Source organism: Rhododendron vialii, chromosome 13a (assembly GCF_030253575.1).
Source record: "Rhododendron vialii isolate Sample 1 chromosome 13a, ASM3025357v1".
Classification (NCBI taxonomy): Eukaryota; Viridiplantae; Streptophyta; class Magnoliopsida; order Ericales; family Ericaceae; genus Rhododendron; species Rhododendron vialii.
In genome coordinates, this window is record NC_080569.1 from 34,443,751 (window position 1) to 34,464,823 (window position 21,073).

The 21,073-nt window shown below is 37.5% G+C and overlaps 2 protein-coding genes across 6 annotated transcripts; one reads left to right on the forward strand and one right to left on the reverse strand.

The window, feature by feature from the left end:
• Positions 1 to 903: 903 nt before the first annotated feature.
• LOC131315361 (probable serine/threonine-protein kinase PBL16) lies at positions 904 to 6,850 on the reverse strand. The gene is made up of 6 exons (XM_058344532.1): positions 6,368 to 6,850; positions 3,355 to 3,665; positions 3,128 to 3,263; positions 2,264 to 2,400; positions 1,908 to 2,031; positions 904 to 1,519 (listed from the first exon to the last, which is right to left on the reverse strand). Exons 1-6 carry the CDS (start codon positions 6,429 to 6,431, stop codon positions 1,146 to 1,148), a joined length of 1,146 nt encoding a protein of 381 aa, XP_058200515.1. The 5' UTR covers positions 6,432 to 6,850; the 3' UTR covers positions 904 to 1,145.
• A 2,450-nt stretch (positions 6,851 to 9,300) lies between these two features.
• On the forward strand, positions 9,301 to 20,411 carry LOC131315363 (subtilisin-like protease SBT3.18). Of its 5 annotated transcripts, none has more exons than XM_058344539.1 (10): positions 9,301 to 9,578; positions 13,925 to 14,016; positions 14,144 to 14,241; positions 14,332 to 14,493; positions 15,233 to 15,894; positions 16,430 to 16,497; positions 16,565 to 16,822; positions 16,918 to 17,038; positions 17,971 to 18,187; positions 19,543 to 20,411. In XM_058344539.1, exons 3-10 carry the CDS (start codon positions 14,166 to 14,168, stop codon positions 20,145 to 20,147), a joined length of 2,169 nt encoding a protein of 722 aa, XP_058200522.1. In that variant the 5' UTR covers positions 9,301 to 9,578; positions 13,925 to 14,016; positions 14,144 to 14,165; the 3' UTR covers positions 20,148 to 20,411. The 5 variants fall into 5 exon arrangements, with proteins under 5 accessions (XP_058200522.1, XP_058200517.1, XP_058200518.1 ...); XM_058344534.1 differs by lacking the exon at positions 9,301 to 9,578 and adding an exon at positions 10,939 to 11,173; XM_058344535.1 differs by lacking the exon at positions 9,301 to 9,578 and adding an exon at positions 10,941 to 11,173 and having other exon boundaries at positions 16,580 to 16,822.
• Positions 20,412 to 21,073: the final 662 nt, after the last annotated feature.

Genomic DNA, 21,073 nt, shown 5'->3' on the forward strand with positions numbered 1-21,073 from the left:
ATTTCACGGGTCATGGGTGTGAGACAGGGAGGAACGGTCACATTTAGCTCTTGAAGCTTCGAGTTAATCTAAGCCGTTGGATCCCACCAATATCAATAGTACGTTGTTTTGTTTGTCTCGCACTCGAACACTCTAGAACTTTTTGATACTCTTGCAATATGCTTTTTATATTGGGATGTGATTTTGGCACTTTATTTTTAATTAATGGCACTTCACTTTTGATTTTGTATTCTCACATGATCAACACACAAAATAGAGTGTCAATGGTTATAACTGGAGTGTCAAAATCAATTTCCTTTGTATTTTACGAAGATACTACTATGCTTTTGGTCCTTTTGAAGTACATAAGTTCAGCTCCTGTATCAAATCGAGCCCCTGAGTTTTCAATTTGATCGACTTAGAACCTATCTTCTTCACTTGTCCATGTAATGTCCAGTTAAATCATACGTGACCACAAGTACAGTACGTACCCCCTTGGGCGGCTCTGAAAGATCAAATTTGTGCGGTGCACTCTTGTAGGCTTTTATTTTTTTGTACTTCGCATACATATCAACTTTTTATTACTCCATATAGTTTTGAAATATCAACTCTTACTTTGAAATATAAACTCTTACTTTATCACACTGAAACAAAAAAACATGCATTTATAACCATCATTTCCATCAAAAGCCAGTTATTATCAATGTTGCCATGCGCTTGATAACAGAAGAACAATATATTTATCGGTCTTTGTAGAACTCGCTCTCTCTCCTTTATTTTCTTATTTGGCATTGGATCTTCCATTACAACTTGTCAAATGCCACCACTTCTATTATCCTAACATCCCAAAACACACAAAAAAAAAAAAGATTGATTAACCAATCTCATCATCCATTAGGGGGGGAGAGAGAGAGAGAGAGCGAGTAACCAAGACTGACGCCAGTGCCAAGTAATTGTAACCACTACTCTATCCAAAAGGAATACAAAAGAAACAATGGTTATCTTTCTTTTTGATACACATAAAATAAGTTCTACGTGTTGAAGAGAGCAAAAAGAAAAAGAAAAACCCGTCGGAATAAGAGAAGCAGCTAAAAATCAATAAATGAAAACTAGAGGCCTGACGGTACAAGTATCATCATCAGTTAACAACTACTTCTGTTTGAAATTCAGGATTTTGGATTCTCAGTGATCGCAGTCAAAGTAGACTTCTCATTTGAAGAATCAGGACAAGGAGTAGAGACCTGAAGAGGCTCCAACGAATCAACAATGTCACGCATTAGCGGCCTGGCTTTAGGGTTCCGGTTGAGGCAATGATAAGCAAGCATAGCAGCCTTGTGAGCTCCTTTGGCCGGATAATCTCCCTCTAATCTTGGATCCACAATGTTAAGCATTTTCTTCTTCTCTTTGAGTAAAGGGGTGGCCCAATCTGTTAGGTTTTGTTCCCTCGCTGGCCGTGACTTGTCTAGTGATTTTCTGCCCGTGAGAAGTTCTAGAAGGACAACTCCGAAGCTGTAAACATCACTCCTTGGTGTCAGATGCCCTACATATAGAAAAGAGAGACCGTTTTTTGTCACGGTTTAAAGTAACCAACTTTAACTTATGGACTAAATTGAACATTATTAGACTCCAAAATTGTGATTTTAAGTATGAAATGGATGAAAACACGGGATTATAAATTGTTGTTACAGAAAGATTTTTGCAACTCTTGGAAGGATCTTCGATATATACTCTTCAATCGGCCTCAATAAGTGAAGAGAAATAACTACAGGAGAAATATGTTTAGTCTGCAATCAGATTCAGAGGTATAGAAAGGTGGTTTAACTTATTCTTTGCAGTACTAAGGAAAATGAGCACAACAACTGATTGCTGAACATTGTTGCTTTTAGAGAGAAATTAGACAATGAATCAAGGAGGTAAGGTCAGTGTACCTGTCATAATGTACTCTGGGGCTGCATAACCATAAGTGCCCATAATTCGAGTAGAAACATGAGATTTGTCCCCTACTGGTCCATCCTTTGCAAGTCCAAAGTCAGAAAGTTTTGCATTGTAGTCCTGTTTGCAGGTTTCCGGCATAAAGCACAATGGAAAAACAAAATCTTGTGAGGTGGGAGAATGATGATACTAGAGTAACAAGAACCATGAAAGTATATACAAGGATACAAACTAGTATAGCATTAATCATTCAATAAATTCCGAGCATATATGCTACCATTCTCATTCTACTCTTTTGAGGGAACAATAATGGCATTACTTCTTCTGTGAGTAAAGAGTTTCCACAACTAACCGGGTCTAGTAAGATATTAGAGGTCTTAAAATCCCGGTAGATGACAGGTTTCTCGGCATCATGGAGAAAAGCAAGTCCTTTTGCAGCACCAAATGCAATCTTCATTCTAATGGACCAAGGAAGAGGAAGTAAGATTCCTGCAACAATGGAAATCGACAACAGATTTCTTACAGTCCTGGGACAAGATGTACAGAACCAAAAAGAACATTTCAAGCATAAGATTATAGATCATATTTCCGGTGAAACTTAAAATATAATTTTCAATACCTCATAACTTCTCACTGAATAAAAATTTCAATACGAGTAGATTTCCATAAGTAGATTAAAATCATGCATTAGCATCTAAGACATTTTATAGGTTCATGAGGAAAGATAGTTTGTCACATTGTAGGTTCCTAGAAGTAATTCTAACAGCTCAGTAGCCCCTATAATTTGTCCTTTCCTATAGCATCCAAAACAAACAAAAGGCTACGGGTTAATGGAACTGACGTCTTCAAATTTGATCACCCATATTATAGGTTGACTTAATCAGATTTGATTTCTCAACAGCTCTCTGAAATACAGGATACTGATTTTCTCATTGTTCTTCTCAGGTATTTATAGTTAGCGTATGCAACTTCTGTGGGTGAGGGATAGGAAATTTTGTATTGTTTGCTTTACCAGTAACTCTTTCAGTTTTTTCCTGGTATACCGGTAAAGACATGAGAACAAGAAAAATAGAGGATATTATTGTCTATCTTAATAATAGGCTTAATGGGTGGGAGTTCTTGTTAATTATACAATTCATATTTTACCATTGAGTTAAAAGAAAAAGGGTTCTTTGTGTTCTTCTTGGTAAGGCATAGAGAAAAATGATGTACTTACTTGAGAATAGATTGTTTTCCACACTACCGCGAGGCATGTACTCATATATAAGTACACGATGTTCGTCTTCACAGCAATATCCGATCAATTTCACCAAGTTTGGATGAGAAAGCTGCCCCAAGAAAATAACTTCGGCCTGAAATTCACGAAGAAAAATAAAACTATTTCTTATCAAAACAAATTGAGGGAATGTTGAAGTATCATTATGACCCAAATTAAGAGACTACCAGCCATTCTCTATGGCCTTGATTACTATTATCGCCATCGTGAACCTTAACAGCAACTGGAACGGGCTGAAGTCCTTTGCTAATGTCATCGGTGATGAATCCTTTGTAGACACTTCCAAATCCACCACCACCCAACATTTGATCTTGTCTGAAATTTCCTGTAATTATCTTTAGCTCATCAAATGTGAACACAGTCAGTTGATTTGTAGCTGAACTACGACGCAAGTGTTCAACTTCTTCTGGATTTGAGGGTAACTTTCTTTCATCGTCCTCCCTTGCTTTCACTGATGAATTCTGGTCATTGTGAAACTCTGAGGAGAGAAGAAGGTAACGTATGACATCACTAATCTAAGTATTAAATGCAAGAGCAAAAGACTTAGATTTGAAGGTTCGCAAAGTTTTACTTATTAAAGAACAGGAGATTTGATAGCGTTCGTGAAGATACAATATCCTTTTTTTACTTTCATCACAAATAGAATAACAGAAATTTAATAAGGCGGAACAATAAATCATAATGATATAATAAAAATACCACAGAACAGCATACCATTTTCACTACGTGTAGCATTTTCAGCATAATGAGCATACAAAATTTAAAATAGCATTCTGTTTCACAGAAAAGCTTACCTTACAGTGTTCCCCTTGTAACGTCCACCAAAATTTGTCATAACATTTGCCACGATGTCACATTGCATCTTTGTTTTATAAGGTGTCCCCAAACAAATAATAGGGATACTAAGAAGAAATTCTAAGCACATGAACATAAATACAGCCTCACTAAAAAAGTAGGTAAGACTCTTATGAAGTCCATTGGTGGGGCCAAAATGACAATTTGTTCATCCTCTCTGTTTCTAACGATAACGAAAATAAATCTATCAGATTTCAAAAGTGTTTAGATCATAATTAAAAGCTCTTTATTTAAAAGTTTGTGCTTATGCCATGACACAAAATCAGAGCCGGCCCTAACAGAACTAGTGTAAAGAAATGTAAAACGAAAGCACATTTGAGACATGAAATGATAGAACAAAACACTTACCATACGGACACGGGACACCACAATTCTAAAAACTAGGGACACTGACATAGTGGGGGGAGATGACAGTTTTTATAGTTATGCATGCCTACAGTGTAAATTAAAAGCTCCTATCAAATGCATTAGCGACCAATTTATACATATATGCATACGCATATTTTTTATACAGAACTTTTGGCCCAACATGTTTTGAAGTTATCATTATCTACTCTCGGGAAAGCTTTAAAATTTACAAAAGTCACCCCTCCATGTGTCCCCCTGTCTCCGGCGAATCCCACTATAAGGAATATTAAACTTAAGGGACACACCAAATGATGTGTCTCATACATATTTTGGCGTGGCCACAGTGTGTCAGGTGTCCCTGGCATGTCTGTGGCATGTCTGAGACGAATCAACAGACTCCTCGGTGTCACAATGCTTCATAATGAAGTAAAAGCAGCAAAAAAGAAAAATCCTGAATTAGTATATATTTGAGGCGGCATCCTAATAGAGGACACCAAGTTCACATCCTTCTGGGCAAAGCACCCTTACAATTTTGGTAGATCTCAGTTCAGTTCCTAAACTTTCAGTTACAACAAATTAGACCCCAAACTTTTAAATTTGTGACAACGTGATCCAACTGTTGCTCAACAAAATTAGGATGTTGGATAGAATTAAGGCAGATCAGCACCAAGTGGGTTCCGCATAGGATGCATGTTAGCTCGATAATGTTTCCCAAAACATGTGGTACCTACATGTGTCTTTTCTTTCAAATTCTTACTTGGTTGATGATTGGACCAAATTAAAGCTAATTCGACATTTTAAGTCTAGTTTTTGCTACCTCTCCTTTTGATGATGTATAGAATTTTTTATTTGGGTAAGCTCAAGTACACCTCGATTAACTTTGAAAAATCAATCTACCAATGGATGGTCCGGCCAAGCGGGGACAAAAGCTCTGTATGAGCTGGCTCGCAAAAACTGATAGAACAAGTATCGAACTAAGAAAGCAAACTTCTAAATCTCAAACCTTAACCGCATGACAACCTCGAAAACTATATAAAATCCAGGCAAGGAAATTTCAAAAAGTAGTCTCTTTTTTCTTCTTCAAATTTTGGTGGGGTTAGAATTACAATACACCTAACTTGTTAGAATTGAGACCCACAATAACTTGGGAGAAGTTGCTTAGAAAGAAGTGGAAGAAAAAAATTAAAACAAAGAAATAAAAATACATAAAGAATCGGTAGAGAAAGAAAGAAACGGTCAATGGAATTAGAAGATCCAATTTCTATAATATCTACCATAATTTGAAAAGGAAAACTCTGTCGATGCAGTGCTTAGAGTCTTATATTTTTTTATAGCCAGTCCCAAGCCAGGATAAAGAAAAAGAGTTGTGTGTCAGGTACACAGCACGTAAAAGTATCGTTAAATTTTTATGTCATGAATCTTAATATGAATATACGAAAAATTGGTTTATAATTTGAAAAAGATAAAGTCCTTTTTTTCCCCTTAAACACTACTATCAACCCTTTGGATGGAGGGTTTTCATGAGAAAAGAAAGCGAAAGGGTTGTAGTTTCTTGTAAAATTCTTCATTTAGATTAAACATTTTGATAAGAAATGAAGAGAAAAGTAAAAGAAGAAGAAGAAGAAGAATTGTTTTGTTTGGCCCTTCCCCTTTCTTATCTCTCCCTTTCTCGCCATCTAAATGAGCTGTATATGTAATTCTAAACCTTCTTGACAAGGAGGGAAAAGATTGAAGTAGACCAGAAAAACAGAGAAATTTTACAGAAAAGCCAATATAGGGAAACAGAGTATAATCACCCAATGCAAAGTTCTGATAAATTTCAGGTAACTTTTGGAAAAGCTAGAAGAAAATAACGCAAACCCATCTTCGTAGTGCACAAGTTACACAACCCAGAAGCTGAATCCATCAAAACAAGGAAAAAATAATCATTAAAGCAAAGTTTTTGTGAAAAAAATCTAAAAGAAAAAGAAAACCGACCTGATTTTGCTTTGGAGGAGACTACGTATACAGGAGGCTCCAAATTACAACAGCAATTTCCCATTATGAAGTGAACCAGAAACAGCCCACCAAATACCACTGACTTACCAAAGGCAATAGCAACCCATCAACGAAACTGGGATTCTAATTACAACCCACATCAAAGAAAAGCAGATTAACTCGGAAAGATGTTCTAAAAGAGAAATGGGTTTTGAGAGACTTTGACATATATTGAGAAGGAAACTCTGTTGTTTGTGGGAATTGAGTGAGTGCGAGTGTGGGAGTGGTTCTCAGTTGGAGAGAGAGAAACAGAGCTTTCTTCTTTCTTAGTGGGCATGATAAGTTTATAGTGTTGAGTGGGGATGTTTGTAGACAGAGAATTATGTTTTGATTTCAAAACCAAAACGGTAGCTTTTTTCTTTTCTTTTCTTTTGCGAAATGAATCCTGCCGGTCCCATTTTTTAGTGTATCAACCTAAATCTCGATCATTCATTCCGAAAAAAGATCTATTAAGTAACAATTGATTGTTGATATGAACGACTAAAATTGGCTTCAATTAAATCCAAAATAGTATTACTACTAACTAAAGAACAGATAGAATCCGTACCATTTTTTTTTTGTCAATTCTGTTCTGTGGGGATATCTCTTGAGTTAGTGCGCATTTTAATTTCCACCAATCAATCATTTTCCATCTCCTTCTTTAGCTTTCTTTTCTCTCTCTCTCTTAGCCTGAGCTCCTATCCCCCTTTTTCTCTTAAACCCCACGCCATTTCCTCCTCCTATTTTACTCCATTTAGCACCCAGTTCACAAAAACAATTCTTAACACTTCACCTACCATTATTTCCATCCCATTTTTTTAATCAATGCTGTAATTTAAGTTATATATCGTATGAATTTTAAATAACAGCTACACTGCTACTCCATTAGATTAGAGACACTTTTATGAATATTTAAAGTAGCCGTATTTTACACTCTGTTGGGAATTTACACTACAAATTAATAAACTAATGGACATCTTTCTTTCACAACACATATAAGAGTCAACATTCATCAATTAAGTAAACTCACGAGTCGTTTGTCGACCGGATTTATTTTGAATAGATATAATATGAGTCTATGAGGGGAGATATGATAAAAAAACATATATATAGGTGAAGTATGATATAAATGATTTGTTTGATAAATTTATCGAATAAGAGATATGTACATGCTTGGTTTGTTTTTGGGTGAATATGAACAAGTGGATATGAAATTAAAATAAAACGGTATTGTCTATGTAAGTAATAATAAGGTGGATATGAAAGTGGATATAATTACATCACCTCCCCGGTCCTTATTATATTCACCTATGGTATCCGGACTTCAGGTATACTATTCACAGTGAGAGCGAATTCGGGCCATCAAGAGGCAAGAAAAATCTATAGAAACTTTATGTTCATCTCAAAATCAAATGGCAATGAGTGGAGAGGCCCCAAATGTTATTAAGTGATCGCTCATTTCACTCTATACCCTCACGTGCAATCGCGTTTGAGGTCTGTCACGTGTGGCCACTTTTTGGTGTGAAACGGGCCCCGCTTTGATACATTGTGGAAACTTTATATCCAACTCAAAACCAATTGGCAATAGTGGAGAGGTCTCAAATGGTATTAAGTGATCACTCATTCCACTCTCAAACAATGCGGGATTCTATAGCCGCATGTGGAGAGTTCTCAAATGTTATTAAGTGATCACTCATTCCACTCCCAAACAATGTGAGATTCTATAGCCGCAATATGGGATTCTATAGCCGCGTTTGGGCTTTTTTGCTGGTTTGTCATCGTGAGGTGTGGATTTTTAAATGTGGAATGGAATAGGCCCCGCTCTGTTACCATGTGAAAATTTTATATCCATCTCAAAATCAATTGGCAAGTAAAGTGGAATTCTATTTCCTTCAACAAAAATCAACAGTATTGCAAGTAAGAGTTAGAGGAAAGTAGCATGTGATGTCGATAGAAAGCACGACAAGTCAATATCTTTAAGGATGTATTAATCTACTTCCGTGTAGGTTCTGATGATTGGACATCAATTCAAGATACAATCTATGAATTTTGGTGCTAAAAAGTAATTATTTTTTAAAATACTTGAGTACGAGTTAAAAAAAAATTATTTTTTTGATTTCTCTCGTCGAGTCGAATCAATAATCTATAAAAGTTTCGCGCAAAATTAACAAATGCAGAAAAAATTCAAATAAAGACAAATTTTTTAAATAAAATTACGTTCAAGAGAACGAGGCCTGAATCAATTGTAAACTGTAGATTCATTTGATGGCAATCGTTGTCTCCTTAGGCCTCACAACGCAGGATGACACAGTTATGACACAATTTCATATCCAATAGTAGTTGTGATGCCCATTTGAGGAGACATGACAATAATCGTGGTTGGGATGGAGAACATAGCTGTTGAGGTCAGGGTCGTATCCCAACCAATTTGGGTTGAGACTAGTTTGGACTGATTATGGGTTATTTTCGGGTCCACAATAATGATCGGAATCGTTTGTTTTTTAGAGCTCGTCAAGGACATTGATCGCGCCAAAAATTATATTGATCGGATATCGTTTGATATGATTTCAAAATGCATATTATGGGCCCGGAATGGTCCACAATCAATTCAAACTGGTTAGGAAACGACCCTGTTGAGGTCATAGAAGTGATGCTAAATTACCGTATTTTGTCTTTTGACAAATATATCACCATATTTATGTTCTCAGTTCTTAAAAACATATTTTAAACCGTTAAAATTCGAGACACTTGCTAGGTAGGGAAAGAAAATGTGACACTTTAAAAAATTTACTAATTTACTATCGGGTTTTGATATAGAATTAGACATTTTGTGGGTGGTGGAAATAGAATCTTCCATCTGTCAAATACTCCATATAAGGGGAAAAAGTAAAAACCATGCATCCGTCTTGCAAAACCCATAAAAATTGAAGCTTTGTACGTATTTACCAATTTGGGAGGACGGTGTTTGTAATTGGCCTTCAGTTCGGTTGCCGTTCCATTTCCACCTGTTGGCATGCGGGGCATTTTAGGAACTCCGCTAACTTGAAATTGGGAGTGGTTAAGTTGAGAAATTGGGGAAAAACTCTCGGTCGTAATTGGGTGCGAGTGAACCAAAATTCTCTCCAAGTAGTTTCACTTTTCTTCAAAAGCGAAGACGTCATGGCTGATTGAGGTTCGGATCAATTCAAACCCAGCTTTTATGTTTTACTATTTTTCATACACGTATACGTGTTAAGTTGGATATTACATAAAGAGATCAGAGTGTTTGTTGGGCCCCATTTTTGTTAATTTAATGCATGTGTTTGTGTACTTTATGTTTGTTTATGTTTATGGGTCAGTTGGATGAGTGATATGATGTGTTTGGTTTGTGGATATAGTAATCTGGGTTGATGCATTATTTATAGCTGTGTTATAATTATTAGGGTTGGTTTACACTTTACCGTGAAAAAAGAGAGGAAAAAGAAAATATCGTGAGATTGGCTGAGAAACGAAATAAACGACTAAAGTATCTTTTTATCTCTCATATGTTCTTACAGTATTATTTTTCACCTTTCACTCTTACCCTTGTGAGTTTGTAACAAAATGTTCTTTTTCTTCTCACTCCAATGTCTTTGAGCCTTTGGTGTGCCCTCTTTTGGGCTTGATAAAGTTTGTTAGGGGACAGTGGGGTTTGGAGGGGCCAATTAGTTTTATGTCCAAAGTACCTAAAATGCCCCTGAATTGAGGCTTTATAAGGACTGTAATGGACCTGGGACCAATGAAACACTCTTGACACCATGATACACTTGGGGACAAAAATGGTATTGAGTAGATGGAGTGAGGACCAAGCATAAGCCCAAAAGTTTTCTTTTTGTACACAAGATTGCATGTTCCAAAAGCTAATGTCTCTTTGTTTCAATGCACACGTATCTCTCTTTCTTTAATGCAATTCTAACAATATATCTTGATATTTATATATGTCGAAATTTTCAAAACATCATTACCCAAAATTCCCCCTTTTCTTTTTGTTACAAAAAAGAGAGGTTCTTTCGACCTCTTTGTAGTGTCCCAAAGGCTTGATAATTCTCTCTCTCATGCACGCACATTCGAACATAGGTTTGGATTATGTTCAATATGCAACAAGCTCAAAATTTTGTGGAGTGGAAAGCTGAGCTGAGTGTCCCACATTCCACTATTGGTTTGACATTCTCTTTCTTGTGAAAATTCTTGGGATAGCTTTTCTGTGTGACTTGGAAAAGCACGACTAGGACTATCACTAGTTTTGACCTCTCTCTGACATACCCAAAAACAGACACATCAATCACCTCAAGCGATAATAATGAATAATTGACTAAGAACACATATGCCAATAATGATATCATTAACCAGCATATGATGTGTTAATCTTCACCATAGATGATCATAAGCTGGCAAACCACCCCAGATTAGTTACCTTAATTGGATTACCTTGATAAAGAATGCACCCTTGCAAAATCGGATGACTCATCATCCAAACCCCCAGACATCAATCATGGAATCAACTTCCTTACCTGCAGATAAGGGAGATACCATGATTCATCAAAGTTTAAAAAGGCACCTTCAAAGTTTGGACCCTTTCTAATAATGGAAATGACATGCTATTTTGTCCTTCGTGGCGAGTGTTCACCGGATACATTCAACATATTATTTTTGGCAGTTTATGGAGCACGTTTCTCACTTCACATCTACCTAGAATCTTCACAATGTGGAATTTGTAGTCCAAGTAAAGTTCTGCAGCACTGCTGTGAGGTGATAGACAGTTCTTTTCGTTCTTTAACAAAATGAATTATATTGGCACCTATTTTTAATGTTTTTAAGTGGATTTCCTTGTCATTGCTGAACAAGGTCCAACTTATCACTTCATTCTGTGATTTGCAGAAACTCTTGCCATTCCTGATTCAAAGTCTAAAATATCCTTACCTTAAGTTCTCCCACAGATTATTGGATTACACAAACCTAACTGAGGCTGACAAGAAGCAACTTCACCATGAACTACTCTCATACCACTACAGAAAATTTGAAAAATACCCTTTTCGCAAAAGTTGCAGGCAAGTTAGTTATTAGCTTCCAGCCTTCAAACATCCCATTTCTTAGTATGCTTAAAGAAAGGAATGTCAGTGATATTTTATAACCCCACAGTGGATAAAACTTGGCTTTTTGGTTCTACTCAACATATTACTCATGTCATCATTCACCTCTATGTGATCTTCATAAAATTGCTTAGGTGGTGAAATACGACTCTTAACTATAAATGATGTCCTCACTGACACACAAGCATTTTTAGCTACTATCCTACCGCTCATTTTGCACAAGCAGGGAAGCTCGTTAATTTCAGATTATTTTTTGGGGTGGTGAGACGTAAGGCTCGGTTTGGTTTATTATTTTTGTGTAATGCTTAGACATGAGAATGCATGACATGTGATTTTGTCGTATTTGTTGAGACTTGCCAGTTGGTTCTGTTTACTAGTTTATTCTTTTACAACATCCATATTTGGAGAGAATACACACCTTTAAATGTAAATCTGATCAGTTTCCAATGATTTCAGTTGCCTTTTGTACATTTCATTGTAGGAGGTGTATTAATATTGGTTGTATAACCTTGATAACTTTAAATACTTCTAGAGAGAGGACAAATCCCAATGTTGCACTTGAAATCCCTGCTTATCAAAGCAAACTAGATGCTTTAGTTCAATCAGAAATTATGATGCTTGAAGATGCAATGATAGGTTCCCTGTGACTGAATTCAGATGCCTGTTGGCAAAGCATCTTCCTAGTGTTCATGTGAAAAGCATAATGATAAACTCATCTTGGAAGGTCATGCGTGATTCGTAAGTCTTAGGTCCTTGATTATAAGATTGCATTTACGCAATACAATTGAGCTTAATTCACGCGACGTTGAAGAAAGACCTAACTAAGCAATGATTTCCATCGGTTGCATATTAACCACTCTAAGTCTACTTATCATCTCATTGTAGAATAGCTGATCTTGACGTACTAGCTAGTTACTTGTGTTGATGCTTATATACATAGGTAGATTCCTTAACTTTCTAGAACTTGATTCTTTTGAGTAGGTGCATAATGTATGTCATGTTAATTGGATTGTCAGTAAGATAAATATAATCAGACAAGTATGAATATGTAATGCATTCCCTAATTATACTTGACAGGGGAAAAGTTATTGCCTGGGTCTGCACTGGTTATATTATACACAGCTTAGTAGATGTGTTTATGTTGCCTAATGCAGTATTGTTCTCTCAAATAGTCTGCTTAATAGCCTCTTTACCCTATATATTTTGTCAGGTGAAAAAGCGTTGTTTATACTTGATAAACAAAGTAACGTAAAAGATCAGAATGTCCCTCAATAGCTAGAGTGCTTCCTAGATGTGTTTATGTTGGCTATGAAGGACTAGGTTTTAGTAATGCAGTCTATATACCTTTAATAGATTCTCAACCACCTGTTATGTATCCAGGTAATTGAAGTATGGTTATACATACCACAAAAGTAGCTTCAAAAGTAGAATGCTTACATAAGGAATGTTAGCCCAGTGAGAAGTGTAATCCCTTTTTTTAACCACTTTGTAGAAAGTTTCGTAGTTGCCAGAATTGAATTTAATTTTGCAGAATGTAATTGATTGAATGTAAGATCAGAATATCAGAAATGCATAACGTGTTTATAGTTTGATACTTTCGAAGTTTCATGAACTCTTATTATCCAGGATAATGTGTGTGTGTGTGTGTGTGTGTTTAGTTACATGCAAAAAGTAGGTTGAAATGGCAGAATGACCTAAAAGAAGGATCTTAAGTACCCAAAATCAAAATATGATTATAGTGACCATTGTCTTGTACAAGATATATCGATTTTTAGAAAGCCATTATGTCAACTTAAATGTACTTTGTGTGTACTAAGAATTCCAATAATTATTAAAGATTAGTTTTAGGAGACTAATTAATCGAAGAAAGTGTTCAAGTCAAAATGATGAAGTGTACATGCATTTCTGTTTGCAGTATTCATTGGACCTCTGATGGAGCTTTATGAATGTACTTTTATGTACAGACCCGTATACATAGTGCAAAAATTAAATGTGTAAAAGGAAAAGAGGGAGGGTGCAAATCACCTGGCCCCTCTTTATAAAAATAGCTTAGAATGGAAACTAAAATCATGATAGTTCCATGGAGGTATTCAGTGTTCTTGCAGCTTTCAAAGCCTTCAAATTGACGCGCCCCACAACCAACGACCACCCTTTATTGAGATCATAGATCACTTTTACTTCAGTATTTAAGCTGTGTGTGTTTGTTATACCATGCATATGGGAGACATGGCCATCTCTTTTCAGTGTTTTTGGGGCCTATCCTTATTCCTCTCACTTTCACTTTATTTGAGTCACTCAATATCCACCTCTCAAGTATCTGCATGCCTTTCACAATCTATTTGTTCTCAAACTTTCATGATCCCTTCTCTTATTATTATCTCATCTAATCTTCAATTATCTTTGCTAACAGGTGTATGTAGTTTACTTGGGGCTTAACAAAATCCATGATCCTATTCTTACTACTAATCACCACCTCCAGCTCCTCTCTAATGTCTTTGCAAGGTAAATATTTGCTAGCTCTAAAGCTTTTACTCTCGTTCCTCTTTTTGGAAAGTAAAAAATTAGAGCCAAATCTTAAACTTAAGCGCTTATGAGTGTTTTTTCTTTCTTTTGTTTCCTTCATGTGTAGGAAAGAAGAGGCAGAGAAATCCATGCTGTACAGCTACAAACGTAGCTTCTCAGGGTTTTCAGCAATGCTTAATTCAACCCAAGCCACCACCTTGGCTGGTAATCTTCTCTCTTCCTTTCTTTTTTTTTTGGTCAAGTTTGTTTTTGTTGATGAGCAAATCAGGTATGTAAGGATATTAAAATTTGCAGAGATGGATGGAGTTATATCGGTGTTCAGGAGTAGAATGGTGGAGTTGCACACGACTAGAAGCTGGGACTTCTTGGGGCTTAACTTGGCAAGTCATAGTAGTGAAGCAAATCCATTGCAACTAGCCTATGGTCATGACGTAATTGTTGCAGTCCTTGATTCAGGTCTTCAAACTGCACTTATGTGTGCCTTTTCTTCTATCTTGTAACCCTAACTTTGTTTCTTTATCGTTTTTATTAGAAAGAAAAGAGGAGTGCAGAAAGAACTTCCTTTTAGAAATGGATCTTGCTTGTTGCTTTCTTGATCTACCACCTCACACTGGCTGCGTGCATCTATAGTATTCTCGAAAATTCTTATGAAGTCGAGCCTTTTTATGACTATGTATGCTTATTCAAAAGATCCGTAATCATTTGATAGAGATATAACAAGGCATGCATGCAGATATGCAACCTTCTAAACCTAGTGGCCCTTCTGATACAGTACAGCATGTTTCACGGTATCTTAAATACAGTTCTTACAGTATCGAGCACCCAAAGAGGCAAAGAGACCGTATCAGTATGGGGAGACAAGTTGCAATCTAGCGGGACATGGAGTACCAAGTGATCTACAAATCTAGTGACATGGTCATGAATTGGAAAAATCTGTGGTGTCACTCACCTAAAAGGGGCCATTACCCAGTATTTGTGATTAAAAAATACAATGCCTGATATACACTTGTCAACACCAAAGGCACTTGCCACCTCTTGATTACAAAAATGAAAAATCAAGTTACGGAAATAGAAAGTTACTCTTTTTTTTATCAACTCTAAAATTTGGTTTCATCGAAGAAAACCTACATTTAGCTTTTGGATGGTTCAATACCATCTCTATTTTGTATCAATGCATCTACTTGTGATTGGTTAGGTATTTGGCCGGAATCTTACAGCTTTCGGGAAGAGCCTGGCACGGGGCCTATCCCAAAATCATGGAAGGGACAATGTGTTTCCGGAGATAAGTTTGATCCAAAAAGAGCATGCAACCGGAAGCTAATCGGCGCTAAATACTATTGCAAAGGCTTTGAGCGAAAATTCGGGTCTCTAAGCAAATCAGAATACCGCTCGGCTCGCGATTTCAATGGCCACGGGACCCACACAGCGTCGACTGCCGTTGGATCATCAGTTAAAAATGCAAGCTTCTTCGGCATTGCGCAAGGCACTGCGAGGGGTGGGGCCCCAAGGGCCCGACTAGCCGTGTACAAAGTTTGTTGGAGTGTAGGAATGGATACAAAATGCACTGAAGCTGATATAATAGCAGCATTTGATGATGCGTTGGGCGATGGAGTCAACGTGATATCAGCTTCTTTTGGGTTGCCAGCGCCATTTAAGCCCTTCTTTCTTTCTAGTGCTGATATTGGTTCGTTTCATGCTATGCAGCAGGGTGTTAGTGTAGTGTTTTCTGGGGGAAATGACGGACCAGATCCCTCTCTGGTCGGCAATGTTGCGCCGTGGAGCATTTGCGTGGCTGCTTCATCTATTGATCGAACATTTCCAACCCGGATATTGGTGGATCGTAACCTCTCATTCGTGGTAACCTCCTTTTCTAGAGTGATCTTCGTGCATTATTATTGTGGTAGAGTAAATTTGCAATCCATATGTTTTCCTTTTCGTGTCTCATATTTGATGTGACGTTCATAACATGGTATTCTATGTTCCCCTCCCCTGGTCCTCTCAGGTCCATTTGATTGCCGTGGCCAATCGAGGGCGACGTTCTCATTGGATTATTAGTGAAAGTAATTTTATACTTGCATGCCTTCTTATTGCCTGGCCTCTCTCATGTTTTGTGAGACTGATTGTTCAATATCTATGTCTTTCTTAAACCAAAGGTTTCATCTGATCGATCCACAAAAATGCTGTCCCACGAGACTTTTTATTATTATGTAATTTCAAGCTCTAATCATGAATCATAAACCTCTAAGATTGTTAGTCCGATCATAGAAATGATAATTACAGTATGAAAATAGTTTGTACGGAAAATGGTTCGTAAGAATCCTTGTACAGAAAAACTCATCCAAAATGCTGAGATCGTGCATGAGAAACGCTTAGATGACTCCTGTTTGTCCAGGGACAAAGCTTCGTTGTCAAACCAATTAATGCCGAATTGGTGTATGCAATCGATTATTTTGCTGATGGGTAACCTCTCTCTCTCTCTCTACATCTGTCTTTCAGTGTTTGCTGAGATTGTTATGACGCAATATAGAGCATGCATGTGTAGGGTATGCAGGGGACGGAATTGGAATAAAAAAACAGCAAGGGGTAAGGTGATCTTGTGTTTCTCCACCGTTGGATCAGTGTTCGTGGATGAGGCTGAATTAGCCGCATTCAATGCCAGCGCCTCAGCCCTGATCTTTGTGGAGCCTGTAAACAGGCAGGTTCCCGAGGTGGACATCATCCCCACCATTCTTGTCGACATCATTCAAGGGACCAGGATGTATCACTATCTAGGTCTGTCTCCCAAGTAAGTGATGCATCAGTATAACCCCTTAGCACGTTTTAAACTGTGAGTATGCTATGCAAGGTTGTAACACTGTGGTTGGTAATGCAATATGACAGAGGGAAGGTAGTTGTTGTGCAGATATCACCAAGTATGACTGTTATCAAGAAGTCACCGGCACCTGCTGTTGCAATGTTTTCTTCCAGGGGTCCCAGCTCCCTTGCACCAGATATTCTCAAGGTAAGTAGTGTATGGCTGTACGCTTTTCCTAAGTGAATCTCTTTCTGTATTTTCGTTTATTAGTTAGATTTTTGGGTCTGTTCAACTATGGTCATTGAAATCTTCTGCTGTCCCAACGTGACTTTCACGTATTTCAATATTGATGCGATAATATGTACGTTTTTTGTGGTAAATGCGGTGAAATATTACACACTAAATTGTACTCCTAGTTATAGTCACACAGATCTTAAACACCTTTTGAAAGTTCTAAAAGATGCATAAAAATAAGACATCTGGCCGGCGCTACGGATACCGTGTTAGTGTAACATGAGATCTCTGCTGCTCAAGTTGGAAGAAAGCCTTCTCCTCCTCCCTGATTGAATGTTGTTGCACAGTTCAAATGTTTTTTTCCATATTGGTATTATAGATTGCTATTTTTAGTATTTTGGTGCCGTTTGTTCAAAAGATTTGTGGCTGCATGGTTAAAGGTACAAATAGGACAGGGGCATTTAGGCATTAAGTTTGTCGCGTGAAAATCAAAAGAATAGTGTGAAAAGAGGAAGGAGATTGATATCAAGTTTGGGTTTGTTTCTCTCCTCCCATTTTTCACTTTTGTTGTCCCAAAGGCGAGTTGTGTGTGTGACTATTACTGTGCGCGCGCACGCACGGGAGAGAGAGAGAGAGAGAGAGAGAGAGAGAGAGCTTCCTTTTGTTCAATAGTTTTTTTTGATAGCATGAATTTGATAAAACTTATAGAACTATCAATTGCTATTTCTTTCGAACTACATGCTCAATAGCAAAACGTTCTCAGAAAGCATATTTTGCGCGATAAATTGGGCACCTAAGTGTTCCATCAAACCTCAATGATCATAAGAAGTGTGCCGTTAATTATTCGTGCTATTCGCTAAATCACTTTGATTACTTAATTTTTCTTTCTTTTTTTGTAAGTACAGCCAGACATAACTGCTCCAGGGATCAACATATTAGCAGCATGGCCTTGTAAGACCCCACCAACTACTTTGTTACCAAACGATCCCCGGTCCGTGAACTGGAATTTCCAGTCGGGAACGTCCATGTCATGCCCTCATGTATCAGGAGTAGTTGCCCTCCTCAAATCAGCACACCCTGACTGGTCTCCTGCTGCCATCAGATCTGCTCTCATGACTACAGGTAACAGAGACGGATCTCACTTAAATTCAATTTTGGAAGGGGCAAACATACACAGATGAATTAATTAATTAGTCGTTAAAAACATGGAATGGACAAGCCTATGTAGTTCACTAATGTCTCATAGCCTACTACTAGTATTTTAAAATGGTTTTTACAAATGTATAGGCGGCGATCGCCTCCACTTGCCCTTAGGTCCATCCTTGACAGTGACAAAAGAAACGATGGCATAGTTGATACCCTTCCTCCCCTTGTTGTTTATTTGGTAACCTAGAACCAATCCCACCAATCACAACCTTAGGTCACGTGGCCGCACCACCAACTAGAGCGCCCTAATGCTGTCATTCTGCACAAGCTTTTGTTTAAGAGGGTGATCCAAAGAATTTTTCTCTTAGTTGGGAGTTAAACTAGAGACTTGTCCTTGTGAGGCACTTACATCTGCCCTACTTACCACTTGAGCTAACCCTTTGGGTTTGCCTATTTTTTGTGATAATCCCTTTCGTCTACAATTTTCTTAATCAAACCAGAACCATTCATGTTATGAAAGTGCCATTCTCATAATTATGAGGCATCTTCTTTATGAGTTCTTTGTTTTAGAGTGATTGACTCTCTCTTCATCCACATCATTCTGCCTACATTTTTGTAAGATTTTACTGTTTGTACAACGTTCATCCTTTTTTCCTAATTAGGCCATGGACCACCATGCTTGATATCTAGAACCAAAAGGCAACAGTTCTAACCTAACCAGTAATGATCAAATGAAGGCCACTCCATTTCATCATGTGGGGTTGGAGGACAATTCTTAGGACATCACAAAATTCCTTATCATAAATAATGAAAAGACATAGCTATCACACATCCTCTTAAACAAAGACATAGTGTTTCATTGGGTTACAGCGGAAAACCTACTGGAGGCATTCAAAAGTACTATGCATGCTTCTATGGGCAATCATCCAAAGGGACAATAAAGTTCCTCACTTTTTGATGTCTTAAAACCGATCCCTAATAAGAAATAGAAATGTGCTTCCAACAACCTACCCTTTTATGGAGGGTCCCAGATGAAAACTAAGAGAAATAGGTTAGTATTTTGTAAGAAGTGAAGTACTTCTCAAAATTAACTTCCCAAAGTAGTTCGAAGAACTGCTAGTCAGACAATTTTATTTGTCATTCCCGTTTTGTCTATTCGAAGACCTGCAAATTTTGGGGGATGATTCCAAGCGCGTTGTCAATTCTAGTTTCGTTTATCAACTTTCGTTAGCAACAATTACATTTTCATCTTAGCGTAGAAATTATTGGTAACTTAATTAAGACACCCACTGTTTCCTCTTGACTTGTGCTCTCTGTCTTTGTTGTCGTAGCTTACACTAGCGACACGACACAGGACAGTATCTTATATGGGGGAATAGCGAAACCTGCCGATCCATTTGACATTGGTGCTGGCCACATCGATCCCGTCAGAGCAATGGATCCAGGGCTAGTCTACGACTTGAAAACAACGGATTACATTCTCTTCCTCTGCAACATTGGCTACACTATCAGCCAAATAAAGCGAATTGTGGAAATCTCTCCCGGCACTATCATCAGTTGTCCGAAATCATTCCCCCTAACCAACTCGAATTTGAATTACCCCTCCATAACAGTTTCAAATCTCCAATCAACGATGACCCTCAAGAGGACAGTCCGTAACGTCGGGAGGAAGAAAACAGCCATTTATTTCGCAAGCATCGTGGAGCCTAATGGAGTGGAAGTAAAGGTATGGCCAAGGGTGTTGATCTTTTCATGCTTTTGGGAAGAAATGTCATACTATGTGACTCTGAAACCAGAGAAGCACTCACAAGGGAGGTATGATTTTGGTGAGATAATTTGGTCTGATGGGTTTCATTCTGTTAGGAGTCCACTGGTTGTGCTTGTCAACACTTCAACCAATAGGTCCAATACTACGGCTGCTGCTGCTGAGGAGTAGAGCCTCTTGATTTGTTTTTATTTTTTTTATTTTTTTGCTCCATTGAATAATGTAGCCGACCCCAAGTGATTGGGACGTAAAGCTCGGTTTTGTTGGTTCCATTGAATAATGTATGTGGGCAATTTTGGCCCCTGTTTGTTGTCATGTCTTGATCGAGATGTGAGGTATGTGTGTTTATGTTTATTGCTGTTTGCAATAATGACAATAAAGTATAGTCTTCTGTTTGTAAACAAATTCTTCTTATAGAAAATTGTGTTGATTGGATATATGCACTAGTTTATTATTATGAAAGGAGCGCTACTTTTCTCTAGTCCTGATGTGGTCTCCGCTAGTGGACGGTGGATTAATGGTACCTTAGGATTAAATTAGTTAGGGTGTGTGCAAATTGGCCTGGACATCTTATTATAAAATAAAAGAGAAAAATTGTACTATTTTTGTCCCATCAAGAATATATGCTCCCTAAAATAAATGTAATTGCAATAACATTACGTAATTGCTATAACATAAATTCAGGGCCGGCTCTGAGATAAAAAAATAACCTCAAAAGGAAAACAAAATCATAAGAATGAAAAAAAGTAGCGAGCTGTTTGGGCTGAGAATTGAATCTTGCTTCTGCGGTGTAGCAATACTTAGACTTACCACTTCGCCAACTACCTCCTTTGGTTGATGGAAGCACTAATTAAATATATATTACATACATAGGTATACATATTTGGGCCCTAATTTTTAGTCAAATTTCGGGGCTTAAGTCCGCCGCCTTATCCGCCTTAGCCCAGGGCCGGCCTTACATAATGAAACCAAAGAAATCATTATACTAAATATTTAAGATCATCAAGGAAAGGTACGTAATATTATTACACACGTAAAAGAAGACCTCGTAGTACTCTCTGTCAAAATATGCTAATTTAAAATAAAAATTTAGTACT